The sequence below is a fragment of the Antechinus flavipes genome, chromosome 2, assembly GCF_016432865.1.
Source record: "Antechinus flavipes isolate AdamAnt ecotype Samford, QLD, Australia chromosome 2, AdamAnt_v2, whole genome shotgun sequence".
In the NCBI taxonomy this organism is placed as follows: Eukaryota; Metazoa; Chordata; class Mammalia; order Dasyuromorphia; family Dasyuridae; genus Antechinus; species Antechinus flavipes.
Window position 1 is genome coordinate 142,477,813 of NC_067399.1, and position 22,360 is coordinate 142,500,172.

General features: G+C 42.6%; 1 protein-coding gene across 4 annotated transcripts in view; it reads right to left on the reverse strand.

The window, feature by feature from the left end:
• PEBP4 (phosphatidylethanolamine binding protein 4) overlaps nt 1-22,360 on the reverse strand; it is a 257,467-nt gene that overhangs the window by 55,068 nt on the left and 180,039 nt on the right. Inside the window, exon 5 of one of the 4 annotated variants that reach the window (XM_051975717.1) lies at nt 20,461-21,255. The exons of the other annotated variants lie outside the window; for them this stretch is intronic. Coding sequence (XP_051831677.1) covers nt 21,046-21,255 — 210 coding nt within the window. The 3' untranslated portion in view covers nt 20,461-21,045. Of the gene's footprint in view, nt 1-20,460; nt 21,256-22,360 lie in introns of those variants that run through there. 4 annotated transcript variants of the gene reach the window in all.

Here is a 22,360-nt window from a genome sequence, read left to right on the forward strand (position 1 = left end):
CAAGAGGATAGAGTGTTTGGGGGATATGCAGGGTGTGGATGTCAATATCATTTCTTCCTGAAGGAAATGAGCTCTTTGCTGCTTTTCTGCTGGCTTTCTCTATGTGATATGGCCCAGCTCTCGTACATTTTCCTTTCCCTGCGTAACTAATCTGGGTCCTGTCACAATAGTGTTCCTCTCCTAGGCTCTACGTTCTCCCATATCCCCTAACCTTAGGTGCTAGGCGCTGGACTCTTTTGAGGATGGATCATCACTCCCCAGATCCAAATAAACTCTCACTTATATTGTACTCTGTACTGTTGCTATAACCCTTCCCCCTTACCACAGTGACTATCCTCTGTACCATCTTTCCAGCAGCCCTCTCCAAACCCCTCCATCCAGGTGAAAAGAGATTTCTATTTATGTCTTTGGATGTGGAACCTCTAAAATTTTCCTGTTTTGTTCAATGGAGGTCATCCTACTTTACATTATATATATATGTATATATATATATATTAACATATAAATGATATTTTGTCACCTCTCTGACAGAGATCACTACAAAGTGGTCTCATTTGAGGGACTTGCCCAGGATTTTTTTTTTAACAGATCTTTGGAGTTAGCAGTGGAAGATGCATTTGTCACATCCTCAGTGCCAGCCATCCTTGCCATTATCCCCATGGTCACTAGCCCTGTCCCTACTAAGTCATCAGTCTCATCACCAGCTCCATCACTATCACTATCACCTTGGCCACAACTACGAAAACGATCCCAACCACTGTGTGGTCCTTCTGGACCAATGGGTAGTGAGCATCTGCTGGCAGTTGTGGGAGTGCCTTCTCTATTAGACTTCAGATTCATAGAATATGGATATAGATAGTGCGCTTGAGGTAAAGTCTCTTGACCCAGCAATGATGAACTGGTCCCATTCTCACGAGAGTCAGGAGAACAGCCTCAATGACTTTTCAGAAGTGTCTCTCTCAAACTGTTATACAAATGCCCTTCAGGTCAATGACTTTTTTGGGGAAGGACCCAAGTTAAGACTGTTAGATCATTCATTGTCTCCACTATTACTATCATCTTCATCCCTCAAATGCATCAATAGTTACAAAATATTCCTGGTGCTTGCCCTTATTGTGCACGGGGATGAGCACAACCGCAGACCCGGAGAGGTTGGTTGTGGAAAGGTTAGTTTGTGCTGAGCATCTCAGCCTGGGCTGCTTTCAGACTGCCTGAAGTTAGCCACAAGAATGGCTCTTGAGGCTCACAAGAGGAAACAGAGCCAGTTGCTTAGAGATCCTGTGTGAAAGTGGGTTGAGCTCTCTGGCAGAAAAGCACAATGTGATTCCAAGCTTTGGCTCGGGTCCAGGGTCATCCACTTCTTAGCACCCTCCCCGTGACTGGCAGAGGACAAAAGCAGGGTTCACTTACCACTGCCTCTGAGCTCCCAGCAATGCTCGGAGGGAGGAGAGGCTCAGCGAGACCAGCGTCTCAGGGCTTTGGGACGTTCTGGGGAATCCGCGTCGGGCGGACTGGGGGGGGGGGGGGCGGATTTGGGCAGGAGACATGGGGCGGGTGCCTCCTTCTGGCAGTGGGGTTGCCGTGCAGGACTGGAGAAGTTGGGGAAAGGGGATGTGGGAGCCGCCGGCGGGGTCACCCCCGGCCTGGGACTGCAGGCCCCGCAGAGGGGGCAGCTCCGGGCGGCTTCCCTCACCCAGCAGGCCTCCGCGGAGGGAGGCTGTTATATAACGCGGCTGCCACTCCTGACAGAGCCACGGGCTAATGACAACAGAGTCAGCCCGGATCGGCTCAGCTGCTAAGGGGACCACGGCGAGGCTTGCAGGTGATTCTCACACCCTCTGCTGGACAGATTTCACAGCTCCTGCCCCGGCCCGGGACCCACAAGCCACGGCCAAAGCCACAGGTCTGCCGACACCCCCGGCGCCGCCCACGGCCGCCACGGGCAGGACCCCGGCCGCACTCCCGCGGCTCCTTCCCGGGAGCAAGCTGGGGGCGACTTCTAGGGCTTCCTTCCTGGGCGGCCGGAGCTGCGGGCCTGTGGCCTAGGGCTGGGAGAAGGGCCGCCCAGCAAGGGGCCCCTCCGACTTCTGCTGGCCCGGTCCCAAAGCCGCTGCCCAAAGTCACAACGAGTAGGGGACTAACACCAAGGGCCTCTGCATCTAGTCAGTACTCAACCCAAGCTCTCCTATGGTCATTCCTCTGTGATGCTGCCCTTCCCCCCACTTCCTTCCCCTTCTAAACAGCGCTGGAAATTGATTATATAACTGTTTCACATATAGACATTTTTCCTTTCTTTCCCTTCTTCCTTCCTTCCTTCCTTCCTTCCTTCCTTTTTTCCTTCCTTCCTTCCTTCTTCCTTCCTTCCTTCCTTCCTTCCTTCCTTCCTTCCTTCCTTCCTTCCTCCCTCCCTCCCTTCTTTCCTTCCTTCCTCCCTTCCTTCCTCCCTCCCTTCTTCCTTCCTCCCTTCCTCCCTTCCTTCCTCCCTCTCTTCCTCTTGCCCTTCCCTCTTTCCCCCCTTTTCTTTCTTTTCTCTTTCTCTTTTTCTTCTTTGTTTCTTTCTCCCTCTCTCCCTTCCCTTCCTTCCTTCCCTCTCTCTCTTCCCTCTCCTGCCTTCCTTCTTTCCTTCCTTCCCCTTCCCTTTCTTCATTCCTTTGTTTCCTTCCCCCTCCCTCCCTTCATTCCTTCCACCTCTCTTCCTTACTCTTATTTTGTTCTTGGAAACATAGGAGGCAGAGTAGATAGAGCTCTGGGCTTGGAGTCAGGAACATTTAAATTAAAATTCCACCTCAGATACTTATTAGTTGTGTGTTGTTGGGCAAGTCATTTTATATCTGTCTCAGTTTTCTCAAATGTAAAATGGGGACAAATAGCACCTGCTTCCCAGGTTTGTTGTGAATATAACACTGATAATATTTGTGAAGTGATTGGCACCCAGAAGATACTATGTACTATTATCATTACAGAGTATGCTTATCCCTGGCTCCACCACACTTGGTGAGGGAGGGTCCCTGGGCCAGGTGAGACATATAAGTTCCCTCCTATCTCTAAGTCAACACCATCTTTGAACAAATGACTCTGCTCTTGAGGGGTATGCAAGGCAAAGACACCTAGCACATGTGATCCATAAGAAAGAGCCTTCCAGGATTTATGGTTGGAGGACATAAATTCTAGGACTGTCTTCACCACTCATTATCTATGTGAGTCTGGATATGGCTTTGTGCCTCAGTTTCCCCAGCTGTAAAATGGAGGGGTTAGACTCAATGGTTTCTAAGATGTTTTTCAGGTCTCTAAATCAGTCATCTATGATCTTATGGCTTATCTGCCAAAGGATGCTGCCTGCTGTGCCCAAGGTCTTGCCAGCCTGGGACTTGATACAGGTCTGTCTGTGTACAGCTGGCCAAGAGCATGGGTTATTTCTAACCACTCCCAGGAGAGGAGGGGGCGGGCAGAGGGAGAAGGAGAGGGAGAAGGAGAAGGAGAGGGAGAGGGAGGGATACTTATTATAATCTTTAGAGGAAAGTAATGGGAAAGAGCACTTGACCTGCTTCCACCCAGCCTGCCTGATATTACTGCAGTCCCTGAAGGGGAGGGAGCAGCCCCATCTGAGACTGAATAACTGAGACTAAGTTGGATGCAGCTCAAGGATAAAGGCTGGGGCTGGAGTGCAAAAAACAGGAAACTGTCTCTGGTTCCTGCAAATAAACAGGGAGCAAGATCAGGAGCTGGGATACAGTTTATAAATGGATAACTCATCACCAGCACAAGCTGTGATTTGGGAGGATCTGAAAGTGCTGAGTCTGCAGAGCTGGAAGAGACCTTGGATAGAAAGGGGGATTTATCAATAGTGAGAAATCTCTGTCGCTTTGAGTCTTGTTTCCTCCTCCAAAAGGAAATTAAGAGGGGATAAAGTTTTCCCAGGAGGTTTGGATCAAGTCAAGGAGTGGTCTAAAAATAGGATGGAACCACAGGATTCCAGTAATCAATTTCCTTCCCCAATAGCTGGGCTCTGATCAGTGCTTCAGCTTGCTAAGGATATTCCAGCTGGAATTGATTTTACATTCTGGATCCTTTTGGATGGGCAGAGGAAAAAGAATCTGGGAAAACCCAATTCTTCTTGGCAGGATGGAAAAGCCTGTGCCACAGATTTTGATATGCAGACCCAGGGACCTTCATTTCTAAGGACTGTGATGTTATATGTCAGGGTCAAAATCCAGAATGGCCAAATAGGGAAAAACACATAGAAAAAGTAAATAGGAAAGGACTTTAATGATGGCTCCAAGGGCAGGTAAAGAACCTAGGATGTGAGCCTAGGGGTAAAGGGAAAAGTGTCTGGGGCCTCAGGAAGGAATCACTGGGGAAACAGGAACTCATTCAATACATAGGCCCCCAGTCCCGAATCTGTACCACTTGGCCTTTTCATCTGTGACATAAGGGGCTTGAATTAGATGATGGAGATAGACAAGTAAACTAGAAATAGTACTGGACCCAGAATCCAAGCTCATTCATTCCAATGTTGGGCAAAGATCCTGAAAGTGGTTTGCTGTTTTTTTCTCCAGCTCATTTTACAGATGAAGAAACTGAGGCAAGCCAGGATCACAGAGCTGGTAAGCTTCTGAGGCCAGATTTGAACCCCTATCCACTAGGGTGCCGTCCAGCTTCCCAGAGTCCAAGTACTTTGGTTCAAATCCTGGCTCTGCCAGTTCCACAAAAACACAGTCCTTCACCTCCAGTCTGTCTCCCATGCCTAGGAGGTTTTGCCTCCTTCCATCTCCACCTCCTAGAGGCTCTGGCTTTCTTCAAGACTCAATTCAAATTCTGCTTTCCTCAGGAGGCCTTTCCTGGTTCCCCCTGCTGCTAATTAATGCCTTCCCCTTTCAGATTGCCTCTGCATACACTGTATGCATCTTGTACATACATTATCTGCACGTATTTGTGCATTGTCATAGAATTTGAACTGCTTGAGAGAAAGAACTGCCTTTGTTTTCCTTTGTATCCTCAGTGCTTAGCACAGTGCCTGGCACACAGTGGGTGCTTAATAAATGCCAATTGACTGATTTCTAAGGTCCCTTCCTTCTTTAGCAAACATTAATCCTATGATCTTATAATCAAAGGTTTAGTAAGACCAGGGGATGAGTATTTGAGTGTTTTTCTTTTTTCAGCCCCTTTACTGTGTCAGGTTTTTTTTTTTTTTGTTTTGTTTTGTTTTGTTTTTTGGTGAGGCGATCAGAACTTGCCCAGGACCACATATTAGTGTCATATAGCCTTTTAAAAGCTACTATCCTAAGAATATAAAAAAGAAAAAAAAACCTATTAACCTGAAAATCTTCAAGAATAGACTTGATTCTTGTAGTTGTGGGTTATAGTTTGGAGGTCTGCTGTTTTGAAGGTATGGGATAGTTTACATATATTGCTACAGTGTGGGGGTGTTCTGCAGAATCCAGATCCTTGGAGATGGAAGAGACCTCAGAAGATGGATAGATCAAGCTGTTTCCATAAAGAATTACTCTTTATAACACAACCGACATGTGGTCACTCCAGTCTTTAGTAAAGGTTTTTTTATGTACTATCTATGAAGGCAACCGCTCATTCCACTTTGGGTCAGCTCTGTTAGAAATGTTTCCCACGTGGGAGTCCAAATCAGCCTCTCTGCGACGCGACTATTGTTCCTAGTTCTGCCCTTTAAGCTGATGGTTTTTTACAGCTATCTCTGTCTCTGTCTCTGTCTTTGTCTCCCTAGGATGTTATGGGAAGCTAGAGGCAGGTAGCTTTGTGTGTACCTGTCTATACAGACGCATGAATTTCAAGTCTTCCTTTGTAGCAGCGGTAAGCATCATTTAGCTCATGGGAGCAAAGCGTATCAGTGTTCATGACTTTCTCTCCTGCTCATTAGGAAACTTAGGAGGTTCCAGAGCATGTTAAGCCAGGGACATCGACAGCTTTGAGCCTGCCAACCATGACCAAGTGTTTTATTTTTTGTTTTTGTCGCCCCTGTGCCTAGCCCAGTGCCAGATGCAAATAGATGCTCTTGGTCAACAGTAGTTGAATTGAAGGTGCACCAGGATTGCTGTAAAGATCTTAGCCAGATAGCTCCTGGTCTGTAGCCAGGATACCACCAGGGCCTTGGTGGTGGCAGGGAAGGTAGTTATAGTTTGTATGTGGTGTGTATTTGTGTGTTTGTGTGTGTGTATGTGTGTGTGAGAAAGAGAGAGAGAGAGAGAAAGAAAGAAGAGAGAGAGGGAGGGAAAGAGAGAGAGAGAAGATTTACAGCTCTCAGAGTCCCCCTCTGCAGTTCAACAGTTCCATGCCCAGTCATCCAGAAAGCTCCTTCACTGCCCAGACTGGGCCCAACTCTGTGTGGTTGCTTGACATGCTGTAGAGAAAAGGTTGGGGGGAGGTGGGAAAAATGAAAAGATCCCCCAGCAAGAAGCATTCATACAAAATGCATTCCCCAACATATCCCTCTGGCCTGTCGGAGCCCCTTCTGCTCACTGCTCTGTTTATACATGATAGACAACTAATTAACATCCAAACCTCTTGAAAGGTCTTTTCAGAGGTAATGTTCTGACAGATTATGTCAGCAAGGAGCACTGATTTGTCTAAGCACGGATCACATTGTTTCAGATTGAATGAGGTGAATATTAAACTGCTTTAAATGTACTCTTCATAAAGCACTAATTACACACTCCCAGGGGAGAACAGCTAAGGAATACTAAACAGCAGAGAAGTCAACAGAGGGTTCTTTTTATAGTATGTTGCTGGGCTCTGTGTTTTTCTGTCTCCTTCTCTCTTGCTCACTCTCTCTTGCTCTCTCTCTCTCTCTCTTTTTTTTTTTACAGTAAAATCACAGCACGCTAAAGAATACACATTTATAGCACAATGCTTCTCATCTAATTATATGGCAATCATTAGTTTTAAGCTGGATGCATTATATTTTCTTTGATATATTATGCCTAAGGCATAGTTTTGCATCTACTGCAGCTCCTGGCAGATTCTAGTCCTCCCACTGTTCCCCCCTCCATGCCAAACCCCAATCCTCTCTACCTCCCCCCCATAACAAGTGATTGTCCCCCATCTAGTAGAGTTTGCTTGTTGTCTAAAAAATATCACATTTTAATTGGCAGAAATGGGGAATGCACAACACACACACATACACCCTTCCTTAATTAAAAAAAATACATGTATAGAGAAAACCTCATGTGCTCCTGGGAGTTGTGCAATCTCTTTTTAACCAGGTTGGGTCTTGGATATATAATCTCCACTCCCCATCCCAAAGATATTCCTTTATAATGAATTCCATTGGATCATTCTGAATTCCTAGTTGGCTGAGCTTTATCACCTCAGGGAAAGAGATATTTATATGAATGTGTACACATATACACAGAGAAACACATACATATATGTATATGTAATATACATTCCTGTTTTATATATACACAAAATATATATTTATATACATATTACATATATATTGCACACACACATACATATGCGATGCTAAGGTGAAAAGTTATAAGACAAAGAGCATTCATCCAGCAAGAATTCAGATTGTCACCCTCCAAAGCCACCCTACATACATAGAAAGCAATGTGTTTCCCTGGCATTATTACCAAGAATTTCTGATATTGAGAAGTCAGCTCTTGACAGGCCTTGAGAAGAATGACCAAGCCTTGAGAAGAATGACTAGCCCTCGAGAAGCCTTAACTAGTTGATTTTAGAATTGGGCAGGGCCAACCTCAAGCCTTCTACCTTCAGGGAAGAAAGGACTAGAGGAACAGAAACTGCTTCAATTCAGCAAATATCTCTCAAGTACTTACTATGTGCAAGTCACTAGGGAGACAAGGCTAGGAACAAGACTAAGTTTCTGACCTCAAGCAGTTTATATCAGGTAGGAGAAGTATAGAAAGTAGGAATGATGGAAGCAAAGGAAAGATGCAGAGGAACGTTTTAAAGAAAACATAAGGAGGGAGTAAATACTTGTGTCAAGAGCAGGAGTATCTATCAGAGGGACAGGGGAAAGTTTTACAGAAGAGGTGGCACTTGAGTTGAGCCTTTTAAGGAGAAAAAGGATTCTGAAAGTCAGAAAATGAAGAACAAGGCCATCTTAAGTATGGAGGACTGCTTGCTTGAATGCAAGAATGATAATAGGAGAATGAGATGAAATTTTGGACCTGGAATAGTGCAGCTGACTAGATTGTAGAGCATATGAAGAGGAATTGTGAGAAATAAAGCTGCAAATGATGCTGAAGGTTAAGGAGTCCTTTTGAGGACTCAAAAAGAAAGGTCGTAGAATTTAGAAATTAAGAGTCCACCAATTATCTTTGAGGGATCAGTTTACCTTGGAAAGGTCAGAAGTCAGAGTGAAAGGGATTGAGGAGTGAGTGATGTTGAGGAAATTAAGGCAACAAAATAAGACTATACTTTCTAGGAGTTTAAGAAATGAAAAGGAAACGAGAAAAAGGATGATAGTTTGAGGGTGTGGAAAGGTCAAAGGAAGGATTTTTTAAAACAAGGAATGCAATGAGCACATTTGTGTATCATAGCGAAGGAGCTAGAAAAGTCAACAGGGAGATGCTGAAGGTGGAAAAGAGAAAGAATGTTTGATTTGTCAAACTTGAAAAAAATAGAAAGGGATAATCAATGACACCCAGAGAAAACTTAGCCTTGGCCAGAAGAAAGACCATATTCATGAGCCTTGAGCAAAGGAAGAGAGATGGAAGACAAGGCTATTTTGAGATGTGGAAGAAGGAAGATAAGAGGAGGGAGATAAGGTTTCCCATGGATAAAATGCAAAGGAGGAAGCCCGCTTAGGAGATATAGAGATGCTCGAGAATGAAGTTTTGGACACAAAGGGAATCAGTTCCAGCAAAGAAAGAAAATGGGATTTGTCTAAAGAGACAGATGTGCGTACATAAGAAACTCACCAATAAGCTTAATTTTAAAATGAAAGGCACACAAGATAGAAGCAACTCCTGGTAGTAGCGGATGCAGACAGGAGTCCTATAGAGTCTTGTTAAGTTTGTGTCAAGAGCACGAAGGTTCAGACTGACTGGTGGCTGATGAGCGAAGGTAGCAACAATAAAAGGGGTTCCCTTTTCAAGTGAAAGAACAGAAAACTGAAAGAAAAGGGATAAGATCTTGGCTTGTGTTGCATGGGATGAGGATAATTGACAACACAGAGAAGAAGATAGAGGAAACCCATTGTTATTCTGTTTTCTCCACCAAGGAGAACAAATGGCATTTGCACTAGAAATAATAGAACCCAAATGACAACAAGGAGTTGATGCCCCAGATAAGTTAGGCGATAGTAAGCTAAAGCCCAGATAAAGCATATTCTCAGATATTGAAAGGCTGGCAGATGTGATGGCTGAATTGCTGTCAGCGGCATGTGAAAGATCATGGAAAATGGTTGAGGTATCACAGAGCACCACGTGACTATGGAAATGTTGAACCAATTTTCAAAAAGAAGAAGAGAATCATCTTTAAAACCATAGATCGGTTGACTGTGACTCTTGGTGAAATTCTAGAAGAGATCATTAAAGAGATGGGTAGTGAAAGATGATGATAAAAAAGCTAGCCTGGCTTCATCAAGAACAGGTTATGCCAGACCAACCTCATTTTTTCTTTTGGGGACAGAATTATTAAATTAGTAGAGACTACTAGGGAAAGCTGTGGACAGAGTTCATCTAGATTTTAGCATTTTTTTGGGGGGGTGAGAAGGGATGAAGTACCTCATGCTATTTTTGTGGAGAAAATGGAGAGCCAGGGATTAGATGGGCAGCTAGGTGGTCCAATGGAGAGAGGGCCAATCCTGGAGTCAGGAATACAAATTCTAATCTGGCTTCAGACACTTAATAGTTGTGTTACACCCTGGTCAAGTCACTTAGCTCTGTTTACCTCAGTTTCCTCATGTGTACGACGAGTGGGAGAAGGAAATGGCAAGCCACTCCAGAACCTTTGCCAAGAAAACTCTGGATGGAGTCCTGAAGAGGTGGAAATGACTGAAAAGACCAAGCAATAGCAATAAGAAGGGAGTGGATGACAATACAATGAGATGTACTTAAAATATGTTAGATGGACTCAAAGAAGAGTTGTTATTGGTTCAATGTCATTATGGCAGGAGGTCCCTAGAAGAATGCCCCAGGGATCTATGCTTGGCCTTGTGTGGTTTTAATATTTTCATCAGTGACTTGAATAAAGAAATTTTTGGCATCCTCATTAAATTTGTAGATGGCACAAAGCCTGGAGGTATAGTCAACTTGCTGGACAACAGACTCCATATATAAAGGGATTTTGACAGGCTAGAGTATTAAGTTGAACCTAATAAGAAGAAATTCAATTGGTATATATTTATAGTCTTATACTGGAGTTAAAAATCACATTCATAAATGCAAAATGGGGGAGACATAGTTAGAAACCAATTGTTCTGAAAAAGACCTGAGAGTTTTAGTGGACTTCAAGCTACATATGATTCAGTAGGATGAAGTGTCAGCCAAAAAAAGCTAACAAGATCACAGAATGTATTGAGAGAGTCACAGCTGCCAGGAACAGGGAAGTGATGGATGGTCCCTCTCATGCCCTGCTCAGAGATCATCTGGACACCTGTGTTTGGTTTGGACACCACAAATGAAGGAGGACCTGAGTAAGTCGGGAGTATTGAGAAGAGGATGGTGAAGGGCTGGGAATCAAGCGCACGTGAGGATTGCTTAAAGGATCTGAGAAGGTTTAATCTGAGGAAGAGGAGACTCACAGAAGACTTGACAGCTTTCTTCAAGTATCTGAAAGGCTATCATGTGGAAGAGGAGTCAAGTTTGTTCTGTTTGGCCCCAGAGGGAAGAAACAGAAATAGTGTGTAGAAAGTGTAAATAGGTAAATGGCATTGTGATGTCGGGAAAATCTTCCTAATGATAGGAGCATTCCCAAAATAAAATAGACCGCCTTCTGAAGAGGTGGCTTTCTCATGCTGGAAGGTCTTTGGGCAGAGACTGGACTCATTATACTTTTTATTATACTTACTCATTATACTTTTCAGGTGTGTTGCAGTGGGGATATTTTACACAGTTAGGCTAGTTGGGTCAGTTAGGTGTCTTGCAACTTTTCAGTTCTGGTGAGTTCACCAAGGATAATCCATATTGTGAGAAAAGTAGAAGTCAAGGGTTACCTGCTGAAAACAAGGATGTGGTGTTGGGGCTGGGGCTGCCAGTGGGGAATGAAATTGAGATGCGCTCTTGAAACCTTGGTTCCTCCCTATCAGAAGAAAATATACTAATTGAATCTTAACTTGTCAATGATTTTCTGTGTCAGCTTCCAGGGGATTTTAAAAAGGGCTCTGGAGAAAAAGAGAATTTTGGTGGAATTTGAGTTATTCCTAAGAAGATAGTCGTAGGGGAATACTCTGGGATAGGGAATTTTCCCTTTCTACAAGCAGATGACTACCTAGCCAGGACACTGGCCCAATGTATAATTGAGGGGAATGGGCACTTGGTTGGGGAGTACACTTAGAAGTTTTAAGTATTACACAAATGCCTTATCTCGACAGTCCTTTTCTCAATGTCTGCCAAAAATATTACTCAGGTGAACAGAATCTATCCATGAGACTTAAGAGTTGAAAGATTCTTTAGAAATCATATAAATCCACCTCTGCAGGTTAATTGAGGCTTGGAAGAAGTGTGATCAGCAGTTGTTTTTACAGTCCCCTTTCAAAGCTCTCACAGAGCTGATGGCCCTTAAGTGGGCAGAAATACGATGATGTGGCTAAATTGTTCAAATTAAGAGCCTCTAGGAAATTTGGGATCTCTACCAGACTCTGATCTCCTCTCTTAGCCTCTACTGATCTTCACTGACATTTTTATCTTGTGAATATGAGAAGGGGAATGAGGCACAACAGTACTAGAAATGTTAATCTTGGTGGTGATGACTCTACTCAAGTTACCTCATTCTTTTTGACAAGAGTAGCTTTATGAGGACAAATAAAAGGATGAAGGACAGTGACAAACATCTTGCCTGGCATCTGGAGGGAGTCACAAGTGAAGTTTCCCATGGTCTTCTTCAGAACTTTCTCTGTCATGGGGGTTCCTGGGACTATTCCTCACATCACTGTTCTTGGTACACTTCTCCCTCAGTAGTTTCCATGGGGGGCTGTGTATCAGTCCATAGTTGGCCAGTTTGATAGAAAGCCAGTTTCGGGGAAAGGGGATGAAGTAGTGATATAGGAATTCAGGAGGATGGTGGGAGTAAGTGAGACTGTCAGCCAAGAAAGTTAGTGTCATGGAAGCCTATTGAGAGGCTGGGGAGCTTCAAGAACTGATGGCAAGTAGTCCAATATATGTAAAACATGTTAGAAATATATGTTAAATCTAATGTATGCATACTAAATATCTGTATTTTCTGTATTTCTGTATTTTCAAAGACAGATGTGGTATGTGTCTAGTCAATTATATTGTTTCTTGTGGTAGTTCTTAAAAGTGAGGTGGGACTCTAGGATGCACCTGGAGGTCTCCCCGAAGAACCTTAATGTAAGTATATCTCAAATTCTATTATTACTCTAATGGCAAGATATAAAGAATAAACTCCTTACCCTAGTTTTCATATCCTTCTACAGTTTATTTGCAACCTCATTTTTTTTAATCAATTTTTTTTTCAGTCAACAAGCATCTTAACACTCTTCCTTTCACTTCCAATGCCCTACCCTATACACCATTGGAAGAGGTGGGAGGAAACCCTGCAACAAATATATAAGGTGAGAGAAAAACACATTCTCACATTGGCCATGTCCAAAAATACATTTTTCACTTTGCATATACAGTCTATCACTTCTCCGTCAGGAGCTGGTCAGGAGTTTAAATCATTAGTTCTTTGGAATCATATTGATTAGAGTTCCTAAGACTTTGAGAATGATTTGGTTTAGGATGAATGATTCTAATGATTCTACCCATTTTACTCTGGTTCCGTTCAAAGTTGAAGTGCAAGTGATGTCTCCTCCCCTTCTAAACTACTTTCCAGTATTATTTCCCCTTCATGTATTCTGTGTTCCAGCTGCACTGGCCTATTTATCACCCTAATTTTCATCTAGTTACTTGGAATGGTTGGAATGGAACCTCCCACCTTTGTCTCTACCTACTGATATTTTTCCTTTCCTTCTGGACCCAAACTCCAGAATCTCAGATTTGGAAGGGAATTCAGTTGCCCTCTAGGCCAATGTGTACCTGAACAAAAGCAAATGGTCAGCCTGAAGATCATCATTGAGGGAAAAGCCGCTACCTCCCCACGCATCCCTGATTATGTTGGACAGTGCTAGTTGTTGTGGAGTTATCCATTCCACATCCACCCCAAACTAAGTTCTTTGTGGCTTCCCCCTTTGCTCCTTGTTTTGCTTTCTGAGGCCACACAGAACATGTCTAATTTTTCTTCTATGTGACCATCCTTCCTTCAAACACTTGCAGACAATTTTTCTATCCCACTTGTGTCTTTTTCCTTCCAAGTTAAACACCCTCCATTCCCTTCAATCCATCTTGACAAGCACTTCCCCATCTTGGTGGTATTTCTCATGGTTTTCTCTGGCTGCCCTTCCTTAAACCTGGTACTCAGAGCTGAGCATGATGCTACAGAAGTGAGGCTGTCACCTGCCACCTGCCTGGGGCTGAACATCTTTTAGATGGTCTGGTGCTTGTTTTAATGTAGTCTAAGACTGCTCTAGCTTTCTTGACTGTTGTGATGAGCGTGTAGTTAATGAAAACCCCAAGATCTTTTTCAGAGGAGCTATTGTCTAATCATATTTCACCCCATCTTGTATTTGTGAAGTCTATTTTAAAACGGGCAGGTATGAACTTTGTTAAATTAAATTCCATAAATTTTATATTAGATTTAAATTTCATATTTAAATTAAATTTCATGTTAAATTTCATATTTTTTGATTCACTACAGAATTTTAGACTGTCAATATCAGTGCATTCCCTCTCTCTACCTGCTTTGTGTCACTCTGTGGGTTCAGTCATTCAAATAATTCAGAATCCAGCTAACTGTACTATTGTCTGGTCCACATCTTTTCATCTTTTCCATTAGCATAGCATGAGAGAATGTCAAAAGCTTTGCTAAAATCCTCACAAAATAGCATTCCTCTGAGCCATCAAATTCAGTAATTTTGTCCAAGAAGAAATATTGTTAGTTTTACATGATTTGCTCTTGATAAAGCTGTGCTGGGACTCTGTAATCACCAATTTCTTTACTACATGTTCTTTAACCATCTCTTTAATAATCAGTTCTGGAATTTTGCCAAGAATCAAAGTGAAGCTCATTGGCCTCTAGTTTGCAGACTGCAGACTTCTTCCTTTCTGTGCAACTGAGAAAACTACATGTCCAGTCCCGTGGCACCTCTCCTCCGCCTCATCATCTTTCAAAGTTCACTTACTGCTTAATAATCACATTTGTTAGTTCTTTCTATATCCCTGACACTGTTGCCTTAAATTCATGCTCCTTGCCAAGATCAATTCTCTCAGTGTCCCGGACTCTCCTATATTCTCAGGCAAACAATACGTTCACGATCATCCATCCTTCCTTTCTTTGTCTTGAATCTTCAACTTCTTCCTCTCTACCGATTCCTTCTTTACTGCCTTCAGATATGTGCCAGTTCCCCAGCCTTAAAAACTTTCACTGGATGGCACCAGGGCTTCAAGCTATAACCTTCTACCTCTCCTCCATTTCCTGAGAACCCACTACTCTCTTTTGCTCCTCATCTCTTTGCACCTTATCATTCAACTGAACCACCCATCTCCAGACTTACCAATGCTCTCTTTGACGACCAGCTCTGATAGTCTTTTACTGGTCTTCATCTTTCTCCACTTCTCTCTGCTGCATTTGGCACTATTGATCACCCTCTCTTCCTGGGTGTTCTGAATTCTCTGGGACTTCATGACACTTTTCTCTCCTGGTTCTCCTTCTTCTTTGGATGCTTCTTTCTTGGTCTCCTTTGCTGACCCTATACACACACATACATGTACATACGTGTGTGTATATCCACACATGTGCACACATAGATTTATTTATCATCTTCCTGCCCCCACCTATGGGTTCCCCACGAGTTCTGAGCCCTTTTTTCTCTTCCCTTTATATTTTCTCTCAGCAAGATAGAACAATGGATAGAGGGCTGGACTTGGGATTCAGGAAAACTTGAATTCATATTGGACTACAGACATTTATTAATTCTGCATGAACCTTGGTAAGTCATTTAACTTTTGTTTGCTTCAGTTTCCTCAATAGCAAAACTCAGGATAATAAGATGACCTATCTTGAAGGCTTGTCATGAGGATCAAATGAAATAATATTTGTAAAGTGCTTGGCACAGTACCCAGCATATGGTAGCCGCTCCCTTCTTTCCCCTTCGTAGTAAACCTCATTGGCTCTAATGGATTTAATGATCATTTCTATGTAGGTGATTCCCAGGCCCATGTTTTCAGCTCTAGTCTTTCCCCGGAACGTCAGTTCCACATCCATCAGCCTTTTAGTGTCCTACATTCAAAACTCAGAACTTCAACATTGTCTTGGACTCTCCATTCTCTTCCGTCCCATACATTCCATCAGCTGCCAAATCCGTTGTGACCAACTCAGTTCAGACCCTTTTACCCTCTCCTCTAGATTTTTGTAATAGCTACTTAAGGTTTCCCTGATTCAAATCACTCATCACTCCATTTTATCCTATACACTGATGCCAAAGTAATTTTCTTTGGACTCAGATATGATCAGGTGTCTTTTCTACTCAACCCACTCAATGGTTTCCAGTTGCCTCTAGGATAAAATGTGAACTCCCCTGTTTCACTTTTAAAGCCTTATACAGCTTGACCTCAGGCTATTTTCCAACATCCATGGACATCATTCCCTATTATGAATTCTGTGATATAGGGAAACTGGACTTTTTGTTCCTCAGAGAGGCCTCTAATCTCTCATCTCCATCCCTGGAATGTACTATGTCCTTACCTTTGGCTCATCATCCCATCTATATCAGCCCTTGATCTTATTCTTTCTGTAATCTTCTTCCCCCCAATATAGCTACAAAACCTCAGCCTGTTTGTTGTCCCTAGCTTTCCTTGCCAGCCTCAATCCTTTCTGATTTTATTTTCATTACTGGCAGGCATAACAACATATTTTTTCCAATTCCCTCTCAGGTACTTACCCTTGTTTCTATCTACATGATGTAAGTTGGTTTGTGAGTTTCTTATGTGTCCATGTCTCCTTTTTCTTCTCATGGGAACTGTTGCCTTTTTGTCTTTGTAATTTTAATTTTGAGAGTTTTACCAGTCCTTCTGGCCGATTCCTCCTATCTCATTCCAAAAATTCCCTTTGATATCCATCAACTCAAATTTGCCTCTGTTAAGCTCTCTATTAAATTGTGCTTATCGGTCTTACTTTGTGCAATTGTGCATAGCCAATTGAAGTTATGGTTTTATGACTGGCTTCTTTCTTAGGTTTCATCCCTGAGAATTTCTGGATGTCTCCATTGCTATTCTTCCTACACAGTCATTCCCTATGGTCTTTAACTTGGATATGCTTAGTTTCCAACCCCCTCTTCCCAAGTATACTTTTCAGTTTAAAGCACTTTTCATTAGATTTGCAAAACTCCAGGGAAACAAATTTATACTGGGTGGGCCCTATCCCTAGCCAGGAGCCCATCATTCTATATTTTAAGTCATTGCTCAGAAATGTAAATCCTCTTCTCAGATACCATTTTCTTCATCAGCTGTTCCCTTCTGAAATCTGCTTTTCTCTTCTGAAGTCCTTAGCTTTGATAAATGGAAGTGAGGGAAATAGCCTTTGTGTTCTTAAAGTTCTCACTCAATGCTCTGCAATCTTTACCAATGCTTACTAGATTCCTAAGAAAGGTATCATTTTTATTTGTATCAAACACCCCAAATAGTCATTAGTCAATCACTTTGACAAATTTAGGGAGGTTCTTTAACATTTTGAACATGGACCGTGACAATAGACTTCTCTATTGTCATCAGTTTGATTATTACTCAGCAGAGTGTCATTAAAGACTACTATTTCTCTCTTTTTCCTCTGTTCCTTACTGGATGAATGCCTATTGGCTGCCTTCATGGATCCACAGAATCTCTTCTTGAAAGACAAGCAAGATTTCCTTTTCCTAATCCCCAGATCCTTTCTTAGTGGGATAAGTCTCATCACTGATTCCTCTCTTCAGTGGTCTTTCTATTCCCATTTTTCTTTCTTAGTGATATTCTTTTAACTCTTTGCATCCTGGCATAGTCATGATTTCATTCTGCTTTGTTGAATCTTTTCTCCCTTCTCTCTTTGTTTTTACGTTGAAAACCCCTTTTCCATATTACATGTATTTAAACACTACTTCGCTTACCTGATAGTCTTCTGAGAGGGAGACCAATCTGCATTTTGAGCAGAGACAACAGTCACTTGGCAGTGGCAGAAATACAAACATCACACAAAGGTCACTGCTAAATTCATGCTGCTTTCCATGTTTGCTAGAGATAAGTGCTGTATAATATCCAGATAAGTATAATATGGAGTAGGGAGTGAAGGGAAGAAAGGGGATGTCAGACAAAGTGCTCTAGGTATTTTGAAGGGAGAAAGCACTAACAGCTGGACAGAGCATCGGAATTGAGATATGTGAGATGGTATCTGAGTTGAACCTTAAGGAAGATACGTAGCAAGAAGGGTAGAAATGAGGAGGGTGAATAGCAGGAATGGGACACAACTTTTTTTTAATGTTTGGGGTGGGATCTGATGTGCTAAATTTGGAAAAGAGCCAACAGTTGAATTTGATTGAAAAGTAGATTTTATAAAAGGAGTAATATGAAATGAAGCTGGGAAACCCCAAGAATAATATGGAAGATCTTAAATGCTATTCTAAGACATTCCTTCATGTTTTATCCTAGAGACAATTATGGTGTTAAGAAATAATTGCTGAATAGTTATACTAAGTTCTCATCCTTACAGAAGGCTCATGAACTCAAGGTCATTGACTGACATTCTTATGAGACACTCAGGTGCTTAGAGGATGTAAAAAGTATCAGAGGAAGACATGAGAACACCTTTTGGGAGATTTTTCTATTGGAAGGACTCAAACCTTTGCCCAGCTGAATAGGAAACACCCTGTTTCCCTGCCTCTACCTACACTATACTTATTGGAACTAGCTGGTTCTTTTTAAGGCCTCTAACTTTGTTTTCACCATAGCTAAAAATTTCACTGAAATACCTGAAGAGAGAGCAGAGAGCTACGATCGGGAACTTTAGGGCCTTTATACCTCTAGGGAACAAAGACTTCCAGAGACCATCTTAGCCCTCCCCACCCCCTACCCATTTTTTAGAAAAGAAAAATGAAAGAATCTGATAATTACTTCTATCTACCACCCAACTGTACTAATTACCAACCTATTTCTTCACAGTGTGACAGACACCAGCTCTTGAAAACACATAGAGATAAATTAGCACTAATTGGTTTTCCTCTGGCTGTTTGAATTAGTATTTAAGGCTCCAATTACAAAGCAGAATAATTGCTATTAATGTCCTGTCGCAGTACAAAAGGCAGCTCTCTGGAGAACTAGACCAGGTGTATTATTACTCTGATTACTGCGTATTTAACCTGGCTCGTTAAGAGGGAGATGCGGGAGACAGTTTCAACATGGCGGGCAGACCACTTCCTATAGGGCACATGACTATGAGAGTGATCCACCATTTGGTTGGAGGAAGAAGGGAAGGCCGAAGAAAGGAATAGAAGCGCACATAAGGATGGTGGAGGGGGAGAACTCAGCGGATTTTAAGTCAGCATTCCCAGATTCTGGTTCTTCCATTGCCTCATTGATTAAGCTTGGCCAGGACCCTTCCTCTCTCTAGCTCTCACCCTTCCCGTTCCTCCACCTAGCTCTCTTTGATCCTACTGCCTTCAAAGTTGGAAAGATATATAAACTCTGCCTGGAGAGAACTCTGAATGGCTAGAGAAGATGCAAGAAATTCTAGGCATCGTCTTTAGACTGATTACTATCTGGTGAGTGTGAGGACATTGCTTTCCAACATCATTCCAACATTTCATTCTTACTGTTTTGAGCCTTCAGAGCCCTTGGGAATTGACTCTTCAGTTGTCCCTCCCAGCTCTTCATTTTCCTTCTCTACTTGGGTTTCTTCCCAAACAGATTCAAAGATTTATTGCATAGAACAAGGCTTGTGGGATGTGAAAACATTTGAGAACTCAGTGAAGAGAGGGGCTGTACCATAGTTCATAATGCCCTTATAAGGAACATTTCACAGAATTGTGAGCTGGAAAGAGACTCTAGTGATCAGTTAGTAAAACCCCTATTACAGATGGGAAACCTGAGTTTCAGAAAGAGGAAGTGAATTAAATGGCAGAGCTTTCATTACCCAATAAAAAGGGTGATATTTGTGACCTATAAATGACAATAAGTAGAGCTGAAATGGCCTATGCAGAAGCAAGCCTTATTTTTTTTTTAATAACTCCTGCCTATTACTACCTATCCTTTTCCTTTCTAGAGCACTGGGCCTAGAGCCAGGAAGGTCTGAGTTCATATTTGGGTTCACACTTATTAGCTGTGTGATCCTGAACAAATCACTTTACTTCTGTCAGCCTCAGTGTAAAATAGGGCTAAATAATCTACCTACCAGATTGCTGAGGATCAATTGAGATAGTATTTGTAAAGTTCTTAATATCCTGCACATGGTAGGCACTTAATACTTATCTTTTCCCTTACTTCCCATTTAGCAATCCCTTCTCCTTTTGGATATGGGCATGCTATCCTTGTTCCCATCCCCATCTCCTACAAGATGCTCAGTGCCTTCTTATGGCTGGGAGGAAAGTGACCTGAAAAACTCATTTTCCCTGGGATGCTGGGAACCAACCTTGAGTAGTACATAGGAAGATTTAACTTTACCTTTTCTCTGCCACGTACTAAGGGCAAATCCCTTAATATCTCAGCATTCCCAGCAACTCTCTAAGACTGTAAGATCCCTTCAGTGACGAGATTATAGGTCCTGGTTAAAACCCTCCCCACACCCCAATAGGTGCCCCTTACTCAGAATACAGCCATACCTAGTTTTATCAAGCTTTGTGGCAACCTTGCATTGAGCAAAATCTGTCAGTGCCATTTTTCCAACAGCATGTGCTCATATCATGTTTCTGTGTCCCATTTTGGTAATTCTCATAATATTGAAAACTTTTTTATGCCTATTATGCTGATCTGTGATCAGTGATCTCTGATGTTACACTTGTAATTGTTTGGGGGTGCCAAGAACTGCTCCTACATAAAATAGTGGACTTAATTGATAAATATTGTATGTGTTCTGACTGCTTTATCAACTATCCATTCCCTATGTATCTCCCTCTCCTCAGGCCTTTCTAATTCCTGAGACACAACAACATTGGAATTAGGACAGTTAATAATGATACAATGGCCTCTAAGTGTTCAAGTGAAAGGAGGAATCAATTGATTTGGCAAACTTCATTGTTATTTTATTTTAAGAAATTGCCACAGCCACCCCAACCTTCAGTAACCTCTGCCCTGATCAGGCAGCAGCCATCAGCATGGAGGCAAGACCCTCCAACAGCAAAAAGATGATCTGCTGAAGACTCAGATGATGGTTAGCATTTTCCAGCAATAAAATATTTTTTAATTAAGCTACGCACAATGTTTTTTAGACATAATACTATTGCACACTTAATAGACTACAGTATAATATAAACATAACTTTGATATGCCCCAGGAAGCCAAAAAATTCATGTGACTAGCTTCATTTTGATATTTACTTCATTGTAATGGTCTGCAATATCTCTGAGATATACTTGTATTTGCATTTACAAAAAAGTATAGTCGGGGAGCAAAAAGGTGGCAAAGTAGGACAGGCCCTGGAGTCAGGAGAACCTGTACAAATCCATCCTCCAACACTTAAGTCACTTAGCCCTGATTGCTTAAAAACAAAAAGTAAACTCAGTAAATTAAGGAACTGAATGCTAATGATGGATTTTTTTTAAGGCAACCATTGAGGACAGGTTTTGTAGGGAGGTAGGAGGACTTGCTACATGATACCAAATATGTATTTCAGTTCCTTGTAAAGTGGGCTCCAAGCCCAAGCTGAAGAGCCTGTAGGGAAGCAGTGAACACCAAGAGATGTGGAGAGGCTGGGCAGTGCAGTATGGCACAACAGGTGCAACACTGGGCTGGAGGTCAGGAGTCCTGAATTCCAGTCTTGCCTCCACTCCTTGCCACGTGGCCTCCGTTTCCACATCTATAAAAGAAGAGAGGTGCCTTAGGAGATCTCTAAGGTCCCTGGAACTCTAATATGTAAGGATTCTAAGTTTTTTGGGGGGGAAGGAGGTAGCAGGAAAGGCAAAAGAAACAGGCAGAGAGAAGCAATCTTGATAAGTCTAGGAGAGACTGATTGGCCCTGCCTGCAGAGCTGTATAAGGGGCAAGTCTCCTATGCATTTTACTTTAGTGGGTGCTGAGACTAGAATGACTGGGTCATGGAATACCCTCTTTAGTCTTTCCCCTCCAATTTACTTGTCTTTTCTCTCATAAGTCACCTCTAATCTCTAGTTCTTCCCTTTCAAAGACCCAGCTTCTTTCCTCGAGTATTCCCTGCCCCAGGGGTAACTAAGGAGGGGCAGAATTCTGATATAATTTTTTCGTCGTTTGTCCTTTGTTTTCCAAGAGGACCACAGCATCAGGAAGGTGATGTCATGACTTGCAAGTGAATTGGATTTAAGTGGGGAAGGGCTGTGCAAAGTCACCAGCTTCATTCACTTTCTCCTGCGGAGCCACCTGGGTCCAGTGGCCAGATATAGATCAGGACGACTGGAGATGGCTCTGGATGCAGTGGGAGACTGCCGCCTTTTTAATCTAAAGTCTTTAACAGGTCTGATAGAGGGAATCACTGATTCAGACTAGGTAAGAAATGAGGCAAAGAATGGCCTCTTAAAGCACAGGTGAAAGAAAGCACATATCAAAGTTAAAGGCTTTCCCTCTGATATAAAACTTCCCAACAATCCACCGAGCTATCACATCATAGGATGGACTGCGTAGGGACCGTCTCTGAAGGTAGATGGGAGTCATGATCTGGATGATTTTGGAGGCCAGTGATGAAACTCAGGATTCTTTCTTTCTCTCTATTCTTTCTCCCTCACTTTCCTTCCCTATTCTTAGTCCTTTATCCTTCTCCTTCTAGCTAAACCCAAACTAGCCACTTTATTACTGTCCACTAGGCCTCAGGAACCCCAGAGTCAGGAGAGCCTTGCGAAAGGGATTGGAGGGTAGGGGAGATGGGGAGTGGCCTTCAGGTGGCCCTGGCCCAGCATCGGAGCTATGGCAGCCCAGGAAGGGAACGTCACTGAC